Here is a 19,070-nt window from a genome sequence, read left to right as displayed (position 1 = left end):
ATGGAGGGCCTCTGGTGTGCAGGCACATTACAACTCTTCTCTCATTCAATCCTTAGGGTTGACTCATTCAGTCAGCAAATATTCCAGCACCCACTCTGTGTCAGGACATGCACGAGGTCCCCGATTCCCATTAGTGAAGAAATAGACACGGTACCCGCTCCAAATCATCTTACAAATGAGACGTTTTGAGGACATAAGCAACTTTGTTAAGATGACTCAGCTCAGAATGGAAGGGGGCAATTAGTTGTGACCCTGGTGATCTGGAACACCTCCCCGAGGGAACACAGCATCTGAGCCCCACCTGAAAGAATGAATAAGACTTGGACAGACGAGAAGGAACTCCAAGCCAAAGGACCTTGTGAGCAGGGGCCAAAATGGAGATGCAGAGAGCAGATGTGGGCCTCGGTGGTGATTCCAGAGTGACTTGAGGGCAGGGTGGGAAGGGAAGCAGAGGAACCAGCCCGGGGAATGGGCCAAGGTCATTGTGTAGGGCATGGACGCCTTATTAGCAGTTTCAGCTTTATCCTGAAGGCCACAGAGAACTCAGAATTTTGTTGTTTCCCTCAAGGGGGTGATGTGATCAGACAAGCTTTAGAAAGCTTGAAGGGAACGGTGCGGCCCAGAGTCTCTGGAGCCAGTCTGCCTGGGTTTGGATCCCAGCCTGGCTGCTCACAAACTCTAGAGTTTTGGGCATGAGACTGAACTTTCCTGCCTCTTGGGTTCTCCCACAGTAACATGGGGAGGGACTAATAGAGCCAGCCTCAGAGTGATTGTAAGAATTCAATGTCCCTAATACAGGCAAGGGTGACAGGAGTGTTGGATGCACGATGATGATAAGTCAATGTCAGTCATTACTCTCATTTCTCTGTGTCCGTGTCAAGGATGGAGTGGATGAGATGGGAGGCGGGAGGTGACTGCAACTGTCTGAGTGAGATGAGGTCTTTTTTTTAAATCCTTATTTATTTATTTTGAGAGAGAGCGGGGGAGGGGCAGAGAGCGAGGGAGAGAGAGAATCCCAAGCAGGCTCTATACCATCAGTGCAGAGCCTGACACGGGGCTCAAAAACAAGAACTGTGTGATCATGTCCTGAGCCGAAATCAAGAGTCAGATGCTCAGATGGAGCCACCCAGGTGCCCTTGAGACATGAGGTCTTGAACTGAGAGGAAACAAGATGGGAAGGCAAGTGGGCAGGACAGGTGAATGGCTGGCCAGCCAAGAGGGAGGGTTTGGGAGGAGCCCACCCTTGTGCGGCCACAAGCAGGACAGTGAATGTGGCAGGGAAGGCACCAGGTTTGGGCCGAGGCCACGTTTCGGGTGACTGGGAAACCCACACAACACATAGAAGTCATTCAGTACAATCAAGGATTTCCTATGACCAAAAAAACAAAGGCTCGGCATCTCTGGACTGCAAATTCTGAGGTCTTAGGACGTGGCTGAGAAAAAACAAGAATGGGACCCCCAACCCAGGAGCAGGCCCCGCGACAGCATCTGCTGCAGGGTCCGTTCTCCCCCCGTAGTGCCCACCAGGTGCACCCTGTGCTAACAGAGTCAGGTCACTCTGATTTAAGTCTGTCTCTTACAAAGAGACCCGAGGCTTTGATCCAGCCTCTCCGTCCGGTTCGGGCCTTCCGCCGGAGATACCACATTTCCAGAAAGAGCCTCAAAAATGCTTTCCCCCCCCTTTTTATTTAATGTTTATTTATTTTGTGAGAGAGAGAGAGAGAGAGAGAGAGAGAGAATCCCAAGCAGGCTCCATGCTGTCAGTGCAGAGCCCAACATGGGTCTTGATCCCACAACCCTGGGATCATGACCTGAGCCAAAATCAAGAATAGGATACTTAACCAACTGAGCCACCCGGACGCCCCCAAAATGTTTCTTTCAGTTAGCCATGTGCCTACCGATTCTGTTTAGAGCCATTGAGAACAAAAACAAGCGAACAGACGTTAAAAATAAAAAGCCACGAAAGTCCAAGGCCACAAGACAGTACATGAAGAATGGGGGTGTAGAAACGAGCGGGCCTGGGCCGGATGCTAGGGAAGAAGCACGCACTGTGCTTCTGGTGAGCCCACGTCCTCGTCTGAAACTCCGGTCACGATGTATGGGAACACCCACCTTGGGGGCTGTTAAGGCTAAGTGATATTCAAAAGCCAACTCAATAAACGTGAGGTCTTCTCTCCCTCACACAGAGGGGTGAAGCCAATCAAGGTGTAAAGTCACCTATTCTTATTTTCCAACCAGAGGAGCAGAATTCACATCATGTTTCTCCAAATTACTTGACGCTGTTGTCTGTGAAAGCTACATTCTCTGTACACGCATCAGGGCCTTGGGAAGGGGCACCCTTTGACCAGAATCCACACCAGACAGGAAGGGCCTCTCCCGGGCAGAGAAAGGAAGAGGTTGGAGGGTCAAGAGAGCTCAGCCTTACCTGGGCACGGTATTGGACATCTGCCTGGCGGGAACACACGGTTAAGCTTGATAAAACGGTGACAGAAACAACAAAACAGCAGCACTGTTTAATGATAGAAAGCTCCCTTTATTTCATCATTACAGACTCTTTTTTTAAGAAAGGAATTTCAGGGTTCCTGATTCATTTCTCATTGGGGGCCAACTCCTGATTGTGATGAGCCTGGGCGATCTAAAAGGCACCGTTCCCCTGCCACCCGTGTGTGGAGGCCCCAGCCCGGGACCTCGGGACAGGGGCGACGTTCCTTCAGGGCACCACGGTGCGTGGGGCAGCCACATAGAACTGGCGGGTGGAGGGGTCTCTCCTGCGGTGTACAAGCGGCCGAGAAAGGCCAGAGCTTCGGGGGGCCTCGCGTGAGCTGCCAGCACTTGGTCAGGGCGGGGAGATGGCAGAGGTGGATGCGGGCTTCGAAGGGTCCTTAATCTGAGCCCCAAATCAGGTGCAGTCGTCAGGCTGTCCTCCCAGGCACACGGGGGCTGCAGAGCTGCGAAGTTTATCCTCTTGGCTACACGGTTTCTATCCTCGTGTGTGCAGAGATCTGGGGGCCCTGCAGGGAACCCCTCTGAAGGGCAGGGAAGACCCCAAGCCGGTGGGGGTGTGTGTGAGCCCTCCCGCCTCCCCTCACCTACCCCCCTCCCCCTTTTACTGCAAGCGCACGGACTCTGTGTCAGGCGGACCTGGGTTCAAGTCCCGCTCTGCCATCTTCTGCACGTTACTTGTTCAAGGTTCAGTCTGTTTCCTCGTCTTTCAAGTGGGGATAATCAGGCTGTTGTGGGGACCGAGGAGGTGATGCGCGTTCAGTCATACCAGCCATTACTGGGGAACTAGAGGCGCGTCCCTTGCCCTCCCTGAGCTCACTTCCAGGAAGTTCCTCCCATGCGAGGGCCCAGGGTGGGTGAGGAGAGAGGCTCCCCAGCAGAGGCATGACCAGAGGACAAGCAGAGGAGAGGTCCTCTGGATCAGCGTCCCCAGAGTCACTCTCTCCTTGGGAGGGGGCTTCTTGTGGGGACTCTCACAGCACTTACTCAGTTCTCCTGCCTTAGCCACTCTGACTCCCACCTGGATGGCACCAGGTCACCATATGACCCCTTGCGTTTCCTGTGACCCCAAGACCCAAACAAGGCAGATCCGTCATGAGGTGCAAAGACGCATCCGACTCCATCCCAGACTTAGCCGTCTGGGTTAATTTTCCGAGTGACCGTGGTCGCCGACAGACTCGGAACCCAGGATCCCCAGGGGAGGACACTCAGATGTGATCAAAGTCACACTGCCTCCCCGGGCCCAGCCTCCCTGCATTTCCCCTTTCCTGGTTTGTCTGGAGGAGCTGGGAGTGGGCGGACGGCAAGCTCCAGTGGTCTGGATGACTCATTTCCTTCTCAGAGTCAAGAGCGGGTGTCTGTGGAGGCACGAGGCCCACGAGGGGGGGCACTGGATGCCTCTGGAAGCAAAACAGCAGGTGACGCTGCCTCCGAGCAGAGAAATGACATTAAAGTCAACAAGTACATGAGTCTTTTGGGAAAGAAAAGAGCAAGCGCCAGGGAAAGAAGAGCCATTTTATCCCTTTATTATATACAATATTAAGGCACAAGTTTAAGCAGCAAAGAAGAGGAAAATCTTTGGCTGACCAACAGTGTCAACGTTTGCTGTGGGGGACACACTGCGTTCTTGGATTTCCCCCCCCACCCCCATACACAGACCCCCCTGGCTGGGCAGCTCTGCGTACCCTCCCCCCCCCTTCAATATAGACCAGTGAGGTGCCAAGATGTCACGCTAGAGTCCGCTGGAGGGAACAGAGCACTCTGCCACCAAGCACAGCAACCACGTACGTGGCGGGCGGAGAGGGTGGCGGCCCTAGGGCCGTCCGAGTTTTGGCTAAGGTCGGTGCGCGTGCCTGCCCTCGTTTCACAGAATTTCACACAGATCCTGCCAGTGCCCCCTTGAGGAGGGGGCCCCACTGTCCCTCCACCAAAGGGGAAAACACCTTAATCCAAAGAAAACCACTGTGGATAAATGTGCTCACATTCTGGTTAGTAATAAATATTTGCAGGTGTCTAGATGCAAACAGAATCCTAGGCAAAAATCACATGTAATTTGGGGCAGCAACAGTTTGGGAGCTGATACAAGAAAATGCTGTGTATGTACCTCCTTATATTGAGAGCAGGAGTTTAATTCTGTGAGGAAGCAAAGTTTTATGACAAAGAAACACCCCAGTCATTGCTTAACACGACAATAACATGCACTTAAGTATACACGGGCTTTACAGAGCACTAAGGAATATGCACTGCCGTCTGCGTGTATGCAAAGATGTGAACGCATAACAAGGCATGGCAAGAGAAAAGATTTTTAAAAGCAAACCCACCAGAGGTTACACGTACTGATGACTACCGTCCTCCTCAGAAGAGGCCACTTGGAGAGGCGCTAGGAGTCCAAAGACTCATTCCAAGGAACATTTTTGGGATTTCCTTTTTAAATGCTGTGGCCTTAATCACCCATCTTTATTTATTCAACTGGGATTATTTCCACACTTAAATCCATCCTCAAAGGATGAAGATTTCTCCTCTGGAAGGATAATTAAAGAAACGTGCTAGGCCCCAAAGGCCGCTCTAACAGAGGCGTTCGCAAACTGTTTCCACTCGAGCAGCGGGGCGGTGATCGGTACAGGCCCCCCCAGGGTCACCGTTTGAGGAAGGGGTGACATGAAACATTTGGATCTTCCGGATTTGAAGAAAGGAAACCCGACGCACAACCTTGTACTCATCCCTCATATGTTCGCACTGACATATACACAGGTCTTCGTATATCATTAAATTACTAAGCAAGAAAAGGATATACTACTTAAAAGGAAGAGCAAAAGTTGCTCACTAGTTCCAGAAGACATCCGTTTACTGAAATGCTGACCTTTACATGCTCCCAGTTGGTCAGCTTCTGGAAGCTTCTTAATTACTCCACCCATCTCCTATGGAGCCACGCATCAGAGGCAAGCTGATGAAACGAACCTCACATTGAATAAAGACATTTTAAACACATCGATTAATTAGCAAGAAAGAAGAAAAGAAAGGCAATATTTATAAAGCATCTACCATGGCTGCCTCCGGCTTGAGGAAGCCAGCTGAGGGCTGGATACTCTCTGGCTCGGTGATGGCTTTACCATTTAGGAATATCTGCAGGTTCCCACTTACCACGGCCACGGAACTCCTTCGCTCAGGAGTACAAGTTCATTTGCAGCAGCACACAGAAGCATGCTCCCCCGACTCCAAGTGCAGACTGGAGCAGGACTTTGGTTTTGGAAAACACGCCTTTTTTCGGTATCTGACCCGAGCCCTGTGCAGTCAAGGGCTCGATGCGTTCCCAAGAGCTACCCTGCGGGACTGAAGAGAGCACGGCCCCACTGCTCTCTGCCCTCTGACCAAAGCCCTGCGTGAGACCCGGCGGCCTTGTCCTGCAGGTCTGGCTGGAACGGGCCAAATTCAACAGTCACTGGCAACCAATCTCTGGGAGGCAGAAGAAAAGCCAAGGGAAGAAAATACTAATGCACTTGCTCTGAAATGAGTTGCTGGATTCCCAACAACACCTCTTCCATATGATACCCTGGTCAGCACGCAGAAACTGCTAGACAACCCATTCCAGGAGGAAGCAGAATTACTCTGGCATGTCTTCACACAAAGCCAAAGCCTTTACCCTCCCCCGGGACAGGACTCGTGAGTTCCATAATCAGACACCACTGGGAAGTCCAGGCCTCTGGACAACGTGCCAAGCGTTTTTAGATGGATTTTGTAAATTTGCATGGGATAGAACATGAAGGCTTCCCTCTGTACCTCGTGGTTATGGGCAATTCTAGGAGTTCTGAGCTTCTAGTCCTATTTCTTAGCTCCCAAGAGGTGTGGCAGGTGTAGCGGTGCGTGTGTGCGTGTGTGTGTGCGCACGCGCACATCACAGACGAGGCAGAGCGGGCCAAGGCGCGACATGAGAGATGGCTACCACCCAGCCAAGCAAAACTCCCAGTCCAGCCTGTGATGGAGCACGGCTCCTCTCTCAGGCCTTTGGTTCAGACGCCACTACTGTGAGGCTTTGGGGAGGGACTGAACCTCCCCGAGCCCTGGTTTCCTCCTCTGTGAAATAAGGAGAAACTAGCCTTGGCTCTCCGGGTGGCTCAGAGACTCGTTCAAAGGTACTTACCACCCTGCCTGCATATAGTCAGCCCTAAAAAACAGAGCTGGCATTATTTTTCTGAAAATCAAACGAGATAAAGGATGGTAAACTGCAGAACGCAGAGCAGGGGCTCAGTATTTGCAATCCCTTTCTCCTATGTGCAAGCAAGGCTTGGAGAAAGCTGCAAACATAAAAAGCCAGCATCAGGGGGCCCTGATGGGGCAGGAAATCTCCCAGAAAAGAAAAAAGCCCCACATCTGAAAGCTAGAGATTCCTTTTCTTACGGAGGGGTCTTAGCGAGTTGGAAGAAATATGACTGACGGAGACCACAGCACGCTGAAAAAAAAACCAGTGATGTTGTTTGCGTTTGTATTAGACAATTAACACTCTGGATCTGGGCAAGCGAGACTGGTGCCCGCAGGTGCCGAAGGGTGTGTTGCAACAGAAAGATGGGGCTTGGGGAGACTGAGGCTGTGGCTCTCACTTTTACCCATGTCTAGGGGAGACAGCCCAAGTTTGGGGTGGCCCAGGTGTGGGTAGTGGAGGCTGGCAGAGAAGACTCGCCTTCTTATCTCCAGACTCTTTCATGCCCAGTCCGTTCCCAACATTCATCGGGGCTCAAAATATCCTTAAGAGAAACAGCTGCCATCACCTAAGCTTCACCACCGGTAAAAAGTGATGGGGAGCAAAGATTGGGACGGTGCCTCCTGTGCCCCATCCCCGCCCGCATCCACACTCCCACAAGCCCGGGGCATTAGGCAGGCTGCTCGGCCCCCAGAACTGCTCTGGCTTCCCGGGGTGGACGGGACTCGAGGAGGAGGAGGAGGAGGAGGCAAGAGGCAGGAAGCACCCAGCGCCCAGAGCCCAGCACAGAGCAGAGCGCAGGAAGAGTCAGTGCTGCAATGTCACACTCACTACGCCCCCTCTGGCCGAGGCCACAGATTTCCTCCCTCCCCCTCTCCAGTCCGCACCCGGGTCCTCCTTCCGCCATTTCAATCTGGGGAGGCTACGACACCACCCACCTTGCACTTGAAAGACCAGCTCTAAAATAAGCCAGCCAAGCAAAACTCCCTGAGGAGTGTGGTCTTCAGGGCTCCGTTCAGGTGGGACTTGAGAAAGCCTCAGACCCATGCCCTTTTTCTTCCTTCCCTGAAGCGAGCACAAGGGGAAGGACCTGGGATACAAGGATCCGGCTGATCTGGAGGGAGAAAAATATCAGGACCCCGCAAGAGCATCTGACAGCCTGATCAGCTTCTCGTCTTTCCTGCCCAGCACCTCTTAGGCGTGCCACCACACACAGGGGTCAGAGGCTCACCACCTTGCCCACTCCCGGCTCTTCAACATGGTGCTTCCGTCTTACTTTGGTCAACTTGTCCCAGAAGGAAGCCTCGAAAAACGTGACCGCACCGTAGATATACTGGCCGGTTAGGTTACAAAGCAAGCTCACGACAGAGAACGTCTTCCATGTTTTCACTGACGTGTCACCACGGAAATCTACGTGCTCGTCAACAGCGACCAGAAGGGTGCGAGAGGGTGGAGACGATGGGGAGTATGTGCACGAGCCACAAATTCTAGAAAGTGGGACAAGCTGCCTGGTGAGACTCTGGATGCCACCAAGTCAAGAGTCCTCCATTTCCTGGAGGGCAGTCCTGAAAAGTCTTAGCCCAACAGAGCAACGGGGTGGAGACGGCAAGGTCTATGCAAGGGAGCTGATGTGAGAGAGAAAAGCCAGGGCCTCGAGCTGAATGCGATTTGTCACAAGGACCATGGGATCTTGCGCCTCATCAAAACTTACCTAGTTCACAGTCACAGTGAGATTAAGGGCTGCAGCCCAAAGACTCCAGAGTGGAGAAAGCAGCCAGGCAGCCAGCATACGACTCTGTCCCACTGGTCACTATTAAACAGAGATCATGACGCTGCTCTCGTAAATGCCAGACCTAAGGAATTCTGCTGTGTCTTACTAACAAGAAAAAAAAAGTGAATGAAAAGCAGAGTAAAGTGAAAGAGAATGAAGCGGAGGAAGAGATGAACTCAGAGCAGTTAGGGGAGTTTGAGCACCAAAATCATAATGCTCCCATCCTGTTTTCTAGTTTTATAAAACAGAATCCAGAAAAGCTAAGAAGCCCCAGAATCTCCTGAAAACCCAAACCAAGCAGATAGTTAGGTGAGAACCGCCTTCTTAATTCCCTTCACCCAAGGACACTTCTCACTGCCACACCCGCACACATTCACAGGACACCCTGAATGGCGCAGGTGACATTACATTATGCCGAGATGGGCTCTCTGAGACTTCTAGGAGGTTCTTCTTAATAAAAACAAACATGCTAAGAGGCAAGGAGAATGGGGCTGTTTCAAGGAAGATCCACGTTCAGGTTTATATGTTTATAACCAAAGAGCAGGTGAACACAGACCCCCCCCCCCCCAGAGATACATTTTCTATACAATGAAAATCCCACTTCCTGTGACTTCCTTGTTTCCAGACCTACACGTGTCTTCTCTCTTCCACCATAGGCAATACAAATCCATACGAGTGTCTTCACGTAGGTCTTCTGAATTTTTTTTTTTTAACATTTATAAAAAGTGTCCTCACTAAATTTAAAATCTTTATCAGTTCAAATCATTCCTGGTTTCCCATCCACAACTTTCTTGATCTGTCTCCTCCCTCTCGGCCACGTTCCTCATTCGTCAAGGTCACACTACAGAATTCCGCAGGGACGCCAGTGTTAGATGAGGACTTCCATCATCTCTCCATCAGGGAACTCGGGCTTGTGGAGCAAGCTGCTGACGCGGCCTTTGTGGTCGGGGGACTTCCCGTGGCCAGGAGGGTTCTCTGCCAAACAGAAGGGGACATCAGCAGCCTGCCCTGCAGAGGGGCCGGGCCAGGCCGGCTCTTTCTAAAATGAAAGCATTACCAATACCCACACTCAGCACCAGCGTATGTAGGTGAGGCCACAGAACCCGGCCCCTAGTGGAAAAAAGCAGAATGATGGGCCCCGGGATTCAGACGCAAGTCTCAGAGCCAGGGTGCTGATGGGAAGGGGTAAGTGGGTGAAGCAGACGTGGGGCTGTGTGCCCGGAGCCCCCACGGTGCTCTCCCCCAACTCTATGCAAAACCACCAAGTGCTGCACCTACAAGCCAGGTCCTTTCACATGCTCCTTGCCTTCCCTGGAAAAGTACGTCTTGAGAACTGAATGTTCGAAAAATGACAATGCTGTGTTTACCCGCCTATTTTGGAGGATGCAAAGAAAGCAGCCCCATGGAGGACATGGTTACTTTATGCCCCTGAGAGCCCCACGCTCTCCAAAGAACGCAAGAGGACTATCCCCATGACTGAGATTGGTCCAAAGGCACGTCTGGTCTTTGCCAGGACGCCTCTGGACTCAGGGCCAGCCCACCCCACGCAGGCTTTTATTTTAAAGCACCTCATTAGTGCTGGCCTGAGTGATGGGCCAGAAGTCGACCTAACCTGCAGTTAAATTTACCTTCTCCTTCAGTCAGGAGAGTACCCCAACCTTGAATCCCTGAAGAGTAAACCTCTCGAAGGCAACATCTCTGTACCGGGTGCCTGGCTAGCTCCCAAACAGGCTTTGGGGAACTAATTCCCTCACACCCCGCAGTGGGTCCATTTTCACCCCTCTGGGAAAGGACTGATCACAAGCGTGTGTTAAAAGGGTACATTCAAGTTGTGCACTCATGTAAATGGTAATAAATTAAAAGCATCTACACACATTTCATTCCTGTAAGAATAAAGTGCATGAGGGTAAGCATAATCATTCACAAACCCCAGAGAGCGAGAGCCGATGAGAGCCCTGCTCCCTCCCTAGCTCCCAACCAAAGGCTGGCTCCCTCTCAGGACAGAGTTGTGGGCTTGTCTAAGGATAAGCGGAGCTAAGAACTTCCTACCTGGTTTCTCTGCAGGTCCTTTGGCCACCGGGTGTTTCAGGACCGGGCTGTTGGAAGGGGTGACGCTCAGCCTGCCACGGTTGGGCAGAGAGGCCATGCTGGGCCAGAAGAGTTCGGCGCTCTTGTCCGTCTGGGTGCTGCTGTCCTTGCTGCCTGTCTTAGCGTGGGCGCTGCTGGCCGAGGCGGTGGAGGCTGCGGGGGACAGCGCTGCGGTGGAGGCCGTTGAAGTGTGCTCAGGGTGGTCCTTCCCCAGCAGCAACCCTGAGGGCGCAAACACAGCTTTTTCAGTGCCATTCTTTTCTTTTCTTTTTGTTTTTTTTTGTTGTTGTTGTTTATTTATTTTTGAGAGAGAGAGCACAAGCAGAACAGGGGCAGAGAGAGAGGGAAACACAGAATCCAGAGCAGGCTCCAGGCTCTGAGCTGTCAGCACAGAGTTTGACACGGGGCTCGAACCCACGAGCCACGAGATCATGACCTGAGCCAAAGTCGGCCACTTAACCTACTGAGCCACCCAAGCACCCCTCAATCCCATTCTTTAAACAAAAACAAACAAAAAAAAAACCCCCCAAGTCTTGGACATGATTTCCTTCTTGACTGAGGACTGCTTCCTTCATTCACTTACTCATTTACCAAATGCATTTATAAGCACTTCTTATGTGCTTGATCAAATGACAAGTGCTGAGAAAATTAAAAAAATAAAAACATTAAAAAAACTACTCCCTTCTCTAAAACTATATAGGTTTTTTTGGGGAGGAGAGAAGTTGTTAAGTAAACTGCTTATGATGTAATATGATGAACAGCAGGATAAAACTATGCCCAACATAATCTTAAAATAAAAAAAAAAAAGAAAATTAAAATTTTTTAAATAAAGAAGAAAAAGAGTTGCCTAATAGCCAGTTTTGAGGGACAGGGGCATTCCTGGAAGGCTTTCTAGAACGAAGCTATAACAGGCCCAGGAGGGCTCGCCTTGAGCAGCAGGTGTGTGCTGAGGAAACACTGAAGGCTCCTTTGATCTGACACATGGTCCCGGTGACCCGCACTCTGTTGAGCGGTCCACAACACCGCCCCACTCTTGGTGGCCCCCGGCAGGCCCAGGTTCAAAAACAAACATGCTTCCCAGTCAGGGCAACACTTGTGCACATTACTCCCCAGAGGCGATCCCTTGCAGTGAGGGGACAGCCACGGCCCCCAGGAAGCGGGAAGCCAGCTAGGCTTCTAGACAGAGCCACTTAAAGTTTATTTTTTATTTATTTTTGAGAGAGAGAGACAGAACACAAGCAGGGGAGGCGCAGAGAGAGAGGGAGACACAGAATCCAGAGTGAGCTCCTGGCTCTGCGCTGTCAGCACAGAACCCGACACGGGGCTCGAACCCACGAACCGTGAGATCATGACCTGAGCCGAAGTCGGACGCTTAACTGACTGAGCCACCCAGGCGCCCCTGGACAGGGCCACGTAGTCCTCTTCCTCCTCTCTGTCCCAACAGCAGGCTGGGGTGGAAAGGGGACGTGCCGGCCAAGAGAAAACCTTTGTGTTCCTCAACGGTGAAATACAGCACACATTCAGGAATGTGCCGGCACTCCACAACACTAGCCTATAGAAAAGGCGGTGAGCACACTCAAGGATCTGTTCGCCAGGGCTATGTCAAGGTGCCCCTCATAACACAACGCAGGGCAATTCAGTTTGCCCACAGCGGTGCTTCTCCAAATGCAACGTGCACCGCAAATACTTGGATACATTGTTAAGATGAAGATTTGGTTCAGTGGGCGGGGCCTGGATTCTGCTTCCCCGAGGAGCCCCTCAGAGACAGGACCAGCGGCCGCTGCTGGTCCCTGGACTGCATTCTGAGGGACAAGCATCTTCGGCTAGGTGCTTCACACGCCATCAGCTCGCTTTTTATCTTACAGCGCTCCTCTGACACAGGTCCTGCTGTTTTCTTCTGTTTTACAGAAAAGGACACGGGACCTCGGAGAAATTAACATCTCCGTGGCTAAGAAGTAGCAGAAACGGGACTCAAGTGCAGCTGGACCTGACTTCAAGTCCAACGTGCATTCCTCCCCGCTCATCACCCTGCCTGTCGAACCTCCACAGTCCGATGGGGGACGTTCTGGTGGAACCGAGTGGCTCGCCAGTCATCCCGCTGGGGAGCCCCGAGCCTGCAGGAAGGTAGACGCCGTCACCTCCACCTGCTTCCAGAGCCCACGGGGCAAGAGACGGCAGAAACATTTTGGGAACTGTGAATGCGTGCCCCTGCCCAGCCCCTCCGAGAGGCCCCTTCTGTTTTCCTGTGATGTGACCCCAATCACAACAATGAGGAAGAATACCCGTGCGGAGAACACAGCAACTCGTCCTGCGGGCCGGGTCCTCAGGCTCCCGGGCCCGGTTTAGGCTTGCCAAATGCCAGCGGCCACAGGCACAGACACCAGGGAAACGCCTGCCTGGCTGGATGCCACCAACGGCCTGTGCCAGCAAGGGCTCCATCACGGCCGAGCCCACCTCAGACTCCTTCACCAGACCTGACCAAGCACTGCTCCCAGGCTCTGTAACTGGGGTAGGGAGCTACGTGTCCTCGGGAGGGTCTTTGGTGATCCTAGCTGCTGTCCACACGTCCTCTCTGAAGTACATTTCCTTGGAGGGCAGGGGCCGCTGAACTGCCTTGTGGAAAGACTTCAAGCAGAGACTCTGACTGGGCACCTTTGATCCCCCGACTCTGTCAGGCCCACCCTGGAAGCTCTCCCCTTGGCACAAAGCAGCCAGGGTCCTCTGGGGTTCCATGCTGAGGGAAAGTGGCTCTCAGCTCCACAGATAAACAAAACACACCGGGACCCAGGGAAAGGCACCAAAGGGCCAGACCCTGGGAGCTGCCGGAGCGCCGGGGAGGAGCGAGGAGGACGGGTGTCTGGGGGTGCTGCTGCTTCCTCTCCAGCCTCAGCTACCTCAGTCAGCAGGCCTGCCCTCACCCTAGGAACCCTGCTGTGGCTAAGACCACATCTGGAGAACTTGCCCCGAAATTGTGCCCGTGCAACCACAGCACCACGAAAACTACCACCACCCACCCCGTACGCACGAGAGCACCGTTCCACAGCACCGTCTCCCCCTTCTCCTCCCATCCGGCCCTCACCTCAGCCGCACGGCACAAAGCAGGGCAGACATGGCCTTGCTTTCCCAGACGCAGGAGCAGAGGTGGAGCCAACCTCAAGGCCCGATGGCCCCGGGCTTTTCCCATTGGAACGTGTTGTGTTGTAAGGGGTCACTTCAACTTTCAGCGATAATGATGACAATCAGGACGTGAATCAACCCACGGCTAAATGCTACCCCTGGAGGACAGCTTTGTTTCCACATAGCTCATTTAATTTCCCCAAGCAAGTAGGAGTGGTTATCCTCCCCAGTTCACACACGAATAAACAGACTCAGAGATACTCGCAGACATTTCTGTGTCCCATGAGGGGCAGAGGCAGCGTGCCACAAAAGGGTCAGGACCCTTTCCTCCGGATGCGGTACCCTCGCCACATTTCTGCAGCTCCTGCTTTTCCGACCCTGGCCCGAAGGAGGCACGGGGCTCACCTATGCTCCCCTTCCAGGTCTTCTCCTCCTTCTTCTCCTCGGCCAACTGGCCGCTGGTGAGGGAAGTCTGGCGGGAGTGTATCCCGGTGGCCGCAGCAATGGACGGCACGGAGCGGGCAGGCCGCAGGCTGGAGGAGTCCGTCTTCCCGGCATCTTTACGGGATCGCTGCTGAAGGACCTTAATCATGGCGTCCTTCTCTATGATTTTGGCGTGGAGATTTTTAATACTGTACAACAAAACAAAACCAAACAGTCATAATCGAAAGCTATTTGGCTGGAAGAATTTGAAACATTTCTCTCAGGCTGCCCCAGGGGCTCGAACTGTAACCCAGGGACGAAGAGCTAAGTGCGTGGTGAGTCTTCGGCACTTACAATCTGCAAATGGTAGAAGACGGACCTTTCGTGGTAGATCAGAGGGTGCACCTTCTCTGGCCTCTCAGGGGACTCTGCGCCCTCCTGGGATCCGAGGACAGACAGGCAGAATGGCTGTGGCCTCCCAGCAGGGACCCCTTCCACCTCCACCCCCCCCAAGGCCAAGGTGTGCTCAGGGACCAAGTCAGAGGGTCTTGGGTCCCGGTGGCAGGGGCGGGAGGGGCAGCACGGAAACTCGGAAACCCTGAAGCCTTACCCAGGGTGGGCGTTCCACTAAAGTCAATTTCCCCATTTTCTGAGGAACGAAAAGAAAAGATGGACAGGTTTTCTGGGAAAAGGCTATTTTCTCCCCTCATGGCCAGAACTGAGAGTCAGAAAATGCTTGATGTCTCTTTGTGACTCGGCTCGTGACTGGGCCTGTCAGCTGTTCAGAACAGGGAGGGGCCGGTGGGCCCGGTGGGGACCTTGAGGAGAGTGGCCACAGGGGAGCCCGGTGGCACGGCCAGGCACAGGGCTGTCCCTTACGTGTACTCCATGTCCTGACACCTCCTGGTGGCCTGTGCCACGTCCTCCTCCTCCTGCCAGATGTGCACCTCCAGCGAGCTCTCGCCGTAGCTGCCGTTCCTCGAGTGGTTGATGATCGTGGTGTCCCTGGGAACACAGGACACACACAGAGAGTGAGGCAGGTGCCCCCGGGGAGGCGCCCGAGGGCACCACACGAAGGTCTCTCTCCACAAACTCCTTCATCTAAGTCCTCTCCTAAACCCTGGCCAATGCTCCCCCTAAACCCGACAGATGAAGACAGTGTCCAGGGAAAACGAAATCAAGTCCACAAATCAAAACTCCCTGCCCCTTCTACTAACGGCATTGTGCATTAAGCTATATGGCATGCTGTGGACCCCAGACATCGGGTGCTGTTGTTACTGTACTGGTGTATCTCCGTTTATTCTCTTCCATACTTATCCATTCTCAATCACAGGCAAAGTTTTATTTCCATTTCTCCCCCACCCAGCAGTGATTTCCGTATTTTACAGTAAGAAGGAGACTCAGCAAAGACATGAAACAGACGCTGGTCCTCCCGGATGGTGAGGCTCAGCTGGAATCTTCCTTCACGCTTGCAGGCTAGCTCACTTCTAGTTTTCTGAGCCTCTGCCTAGGATTCAGGTCCGTTCAGTGTGACAGCCATGCTGGGGAGCAGGGCAGAGGATGAAGGTGGCACACGCCTGTCCTCAGAAAGTCCAATTAAGAAGGTGAGCGAGGGCGGGGCACCTGGGTGGCTCAGTCGGTTCAGTGGCTGACTTTGGCTCAGGTCATGATCTCGCAGTCGGTGAGTTCGAGCCCCGTGTCAGGCTCTGTGCTGACAAGCTCCGAGCCTGGAGCCTGCTTCGGATTCTGTGTCTCCCTCTCTCTCTCTGACCCTCCCCCTCCCCCACTCACACTCTGTGTGTCTCTCTCTCTCAAAAACAAATAAACATTTAAAAAAAAAAAAAAGGTGAGCAAGGGGAGGGACAGATAAGGTGAATGAAAATGCTGGAAGCAGGCATCTGTCTGAAAACAACTGGTCAAAGATCACTCTTCCTGTCACTGGTTTTGGTAATTTATTACTCCTAATTAACCATGATCAGTAAAAAGATAACTGATGGGGCACCTAGGTGGCTCAGTCAATTGAGCGCCCAACTTCAGCTCAGGTCATGATCTCACGGTTTGTGAGTTCGAGCCCCACATCAGGCTCTCTGCTGTCAGCACAGGGCCCGCTTCGGATCCTCTGTCTCCCTCTCTCTCTGCCCCTCTCCCACTTGCACTCTTTCTTAAAATAAATGAACATTTAAGAAAAAGATAACTGAGCCACCTGAAAGTCATCTAAATATATCTCAGACCGAAAGGTGTAGTAATGTCTCTGATCAGTGAATGTTACGTTGATAAGAAAGGATCTAGCCGAAGATTTCACATCTCTTTAGCTTCATGTTCCAATGCCACAGTCATATTTAAAATCTGAACAGCTCTTTTCTAGAACACTCAAGAACAGCAACGAGAACGCCTTCTTTCAGCTCTGTGATGACAGCTATCAACGGATGAGCATTTCCTTTCTGCCAGGGACGGGGTAAGGCACGCTGCACACGGCCTCTCACATGGTCCTTATAGCAACCTGTGCAGTTGGCATGACTGTGTCCTTTTACAGGTGAACAAATAGGTTAGGTGACTTTGTGAGAACACTCAGCGAAGGTGGAGCCGGATTCAAATCCCGATGGTTCCCTCCATGCCCTTAGCTACCACTCGACACCACCAAAGCTTCCGCGTCTTTGTGAAGAAGGCCCCAGCAAAAAGGCATGAAGAGAACATAAACCAATGAATATAAACATGACAGCGTGTGGCATTTGTGCGAAATGTGGCTGAAAACAACCACAGGGCCAACTAACACAGAAAATAAGCAAAAGCTTTAAACAAACAGACAGGCAAAAGAGCACTTGGGAAGAAGGGCTCTGGAGCACCAGGGGTTGATGGGCGGGGGTTTCTGCTGTGTCGTCACATGGGCAGAATTTTGAGGCCAATTCTGCAGGTTATGGGTTCACCCTGGAGTGCACAAAAGTCATCAACACAGAAATTGGTGGCGAGGAAACATTTCCAAACGAGTGGCTTTGGGCAAATTCATACAGAGCCAGAGACAAATTAAAACATTTGTGTTTATACTGTCAAGTAAGGACAGCAAGAACAATTAGATCAAAACAAGTTAGAAAGTGTAAACACACTACAAGGCTCTCGAAAAAATATTTCGTTGCATTGAAATCTGTAAAAAGCTTCAAAACCATAAAAAGGCCCAACCTCTCAAAATTCTGATCGTTGGTGCCAAAATGCACCAAGATGGCAAAATCACTTGGTATACAACAATAAATTTTTAAAAATTCACTGCTTTATAAATGTGAAGCACGCATCAGAGGCTGGCAAGTTACAAAACCAGCGGCTGGTCATTTTTACCGGTTCACAGGCAGCCATTCAGCATCAAGACGAGAGCTCAGAATTTTGGCCTTCCTCAAAAATTCATTTTCCTTTTGTCCCTTTTTATCAAGAGGAAAGCAGTGCAAAATTACAAAGGTTTTCCTTGAAAAGAACATCAAGACTGGAGTGACTACCTGACCTCCTCTGAACTGACTTTCCCCAAGGCCGTGGGAGAGAGTGGTGGGGAAAGGGAAGGTAATTTCCACAGAATTAGTAGATACTCAGTAAATACACACCTCTGGCAGCAAAGAAGGGGGGAATGGAGGGATGGTGGAAGGAGCTTTGATTCACCTGACCATCTGCGACTCCAAACAGGGCAGAAGACAGCGGTGGGGCTGGTAAACCCCACGGGACTCCCGTTCTTTGAGGGCAACAGACCAATTTCTCTTGCCCGGACGATGATGAGTAAGGCAGGGCCTAGCACAGGCGAGTGGCTGAAGGTGGACTCTGGTCTGACACACCCCCCCCCCCCAACGGTCCCCCTCTGGTACCCACCACAGGGCGCTTCTGATTTGACATCCCAGTTACACTTGTCCTCTCAGGGCCCAGGATCCCACACACACACACATCTAACCTCATAAAACAGCAGGAGTGGAGACAACATGGACCCACAAGGTAGCACGCGTGCCCTGCTGTGGGGCTTTGGTGTCCTCGGCCAGCGGAATGTGCTGTGGCTCTCTGCTCGAAAGTAGCCAAGAATTATAATTTCCCTTTCGGGGATCGGGTGAGTTTTGAATGAAGTAAGGACTCTTGGAAAGGCTTAGGCAGAATCACACCTACGGGCAGCAGTCGAGGCAGAAGCCTTGAATGTGGGTGTCCTGCCTACCCAGCGTGCAGCGTGCTCTCCGTCAAAACGACACGGCGTGAACGACTCCCAGGGCAATCACTGACAGCTGTGAATTAGCCCAAATCTGGCAGAGAAGGCCAAATCCCCCTGTCGCTTAACGACGGTCTGTGTTCTTCCTCCAGATACAGAGGTGACTCAGCATTGCCTCAGAAGACGAAAGGCTGAACATAAACGCCTCTCAACTATGTAAAAATCAAGGCTTTGCGGTTCTCACCCATGGGCACGAGGACTGAACTGGAGGCTGCAGATTCCTCCAGGTCTCGGGCCGCGACTCGGGCTCCGTCACACGACGTGCCTCGCGCTGGTCTATTCCCGCTCCCAAGTCTCACTCAGAGAGGCTTAGGTGGGCTCTTTTCCCTCATGGCACAGACATACGTAGGTAACACGTGAGCCCTAGAAAATGATCCCCGGTAGTCATTTTCCACACGGGTCTGCAGGTCTCCCCAGGTACCAGTGTGTGGCACCCAGTGAAGGCACCTGTGTCCTTGTGGGTGGCACTGCTCTCTCTCCAAGTCCCTGGAGGTAACATCTGGGGTGCTGGGGAGGGGTCTTCTCTACATGAGTTATGAGACCTTACAGAGCACCCCCATATGCCCTCCACCCCGACAGGCCTTCTGTTCCTCGTTTAAGAAACAGCACATCCCCCCAAATGTGGGACTGACCAGATGATCGGGTTGCATCCCGAGTCTTTACTCCTCACCTGGTTCAGATCCCACCCTCCCAGATGGTATAACAACAGCCTGTATAAAAGTCCAGTTCTATGGGTGCTCCTTTGCGAT

General features: G+C 52.3%; 1 protein-coding gene across 9 annotated transcripts in view; it reads right to left on the bottom strand.

Annotated features, from left to right (window-relative positions):
• Positions 1 to 4,012: 4,012 nt before the first annotated feature.
• Positions 4,013 to 19,070, bottom strand: part of AMOTL1 (angiomotin like 1) — a 153,046-nt gene continuing 137,988 nt past the window's right edge. For all 9 annotated transcript variants that reach the window (XM_078432980.2, XM_081790347.1, XM_081790348.1 and 6 more), the window contains 4 exons: positions 14,976 to 15,101; positions 14,079 to 14,305; positions 10,518 to 10,778; positions 4,013 to 9,443 (listed from right to left, as the gene is read on the bottom strand). In XM_078432980.2, the coding sequence (XP_078289106.2) occupies positions 9,337 to 9,443; positions 10,518 to 10,778; positions 14,079 to 14,305; positions 14,976 to 15,101 (721 nt within the window). In that variant the 3' untranslated portion in view covers positions 4,013 to 9,336. The remainder of the gene's footprint in view (positions 9,444 to 10,517; positions 10,779 to 14,078; positions 14,306 to 14,975; positions 15,102 to 19,070) is intronic.

The sequence above is a fragment of the Panthera onca genome, chromosome D1 (assembly GCF_046562875.1).
Source record: "Panthera onca isolate mPanOnc1 chromosome D1, mPanOnc1 haplotype 2, whole genome shotgun sequence".
Taxonomy (NCBI): domain Eukaryota; kingdom Metazoa; phylum Chordata; class Mammalia; order Carnivora; family Felidae; genus Panthera; species Panthera onca.
Note: the sequence above shows the minus strand (reverse complement) of the source record. Positions and strands in the feature narration are given on the sequence as shown.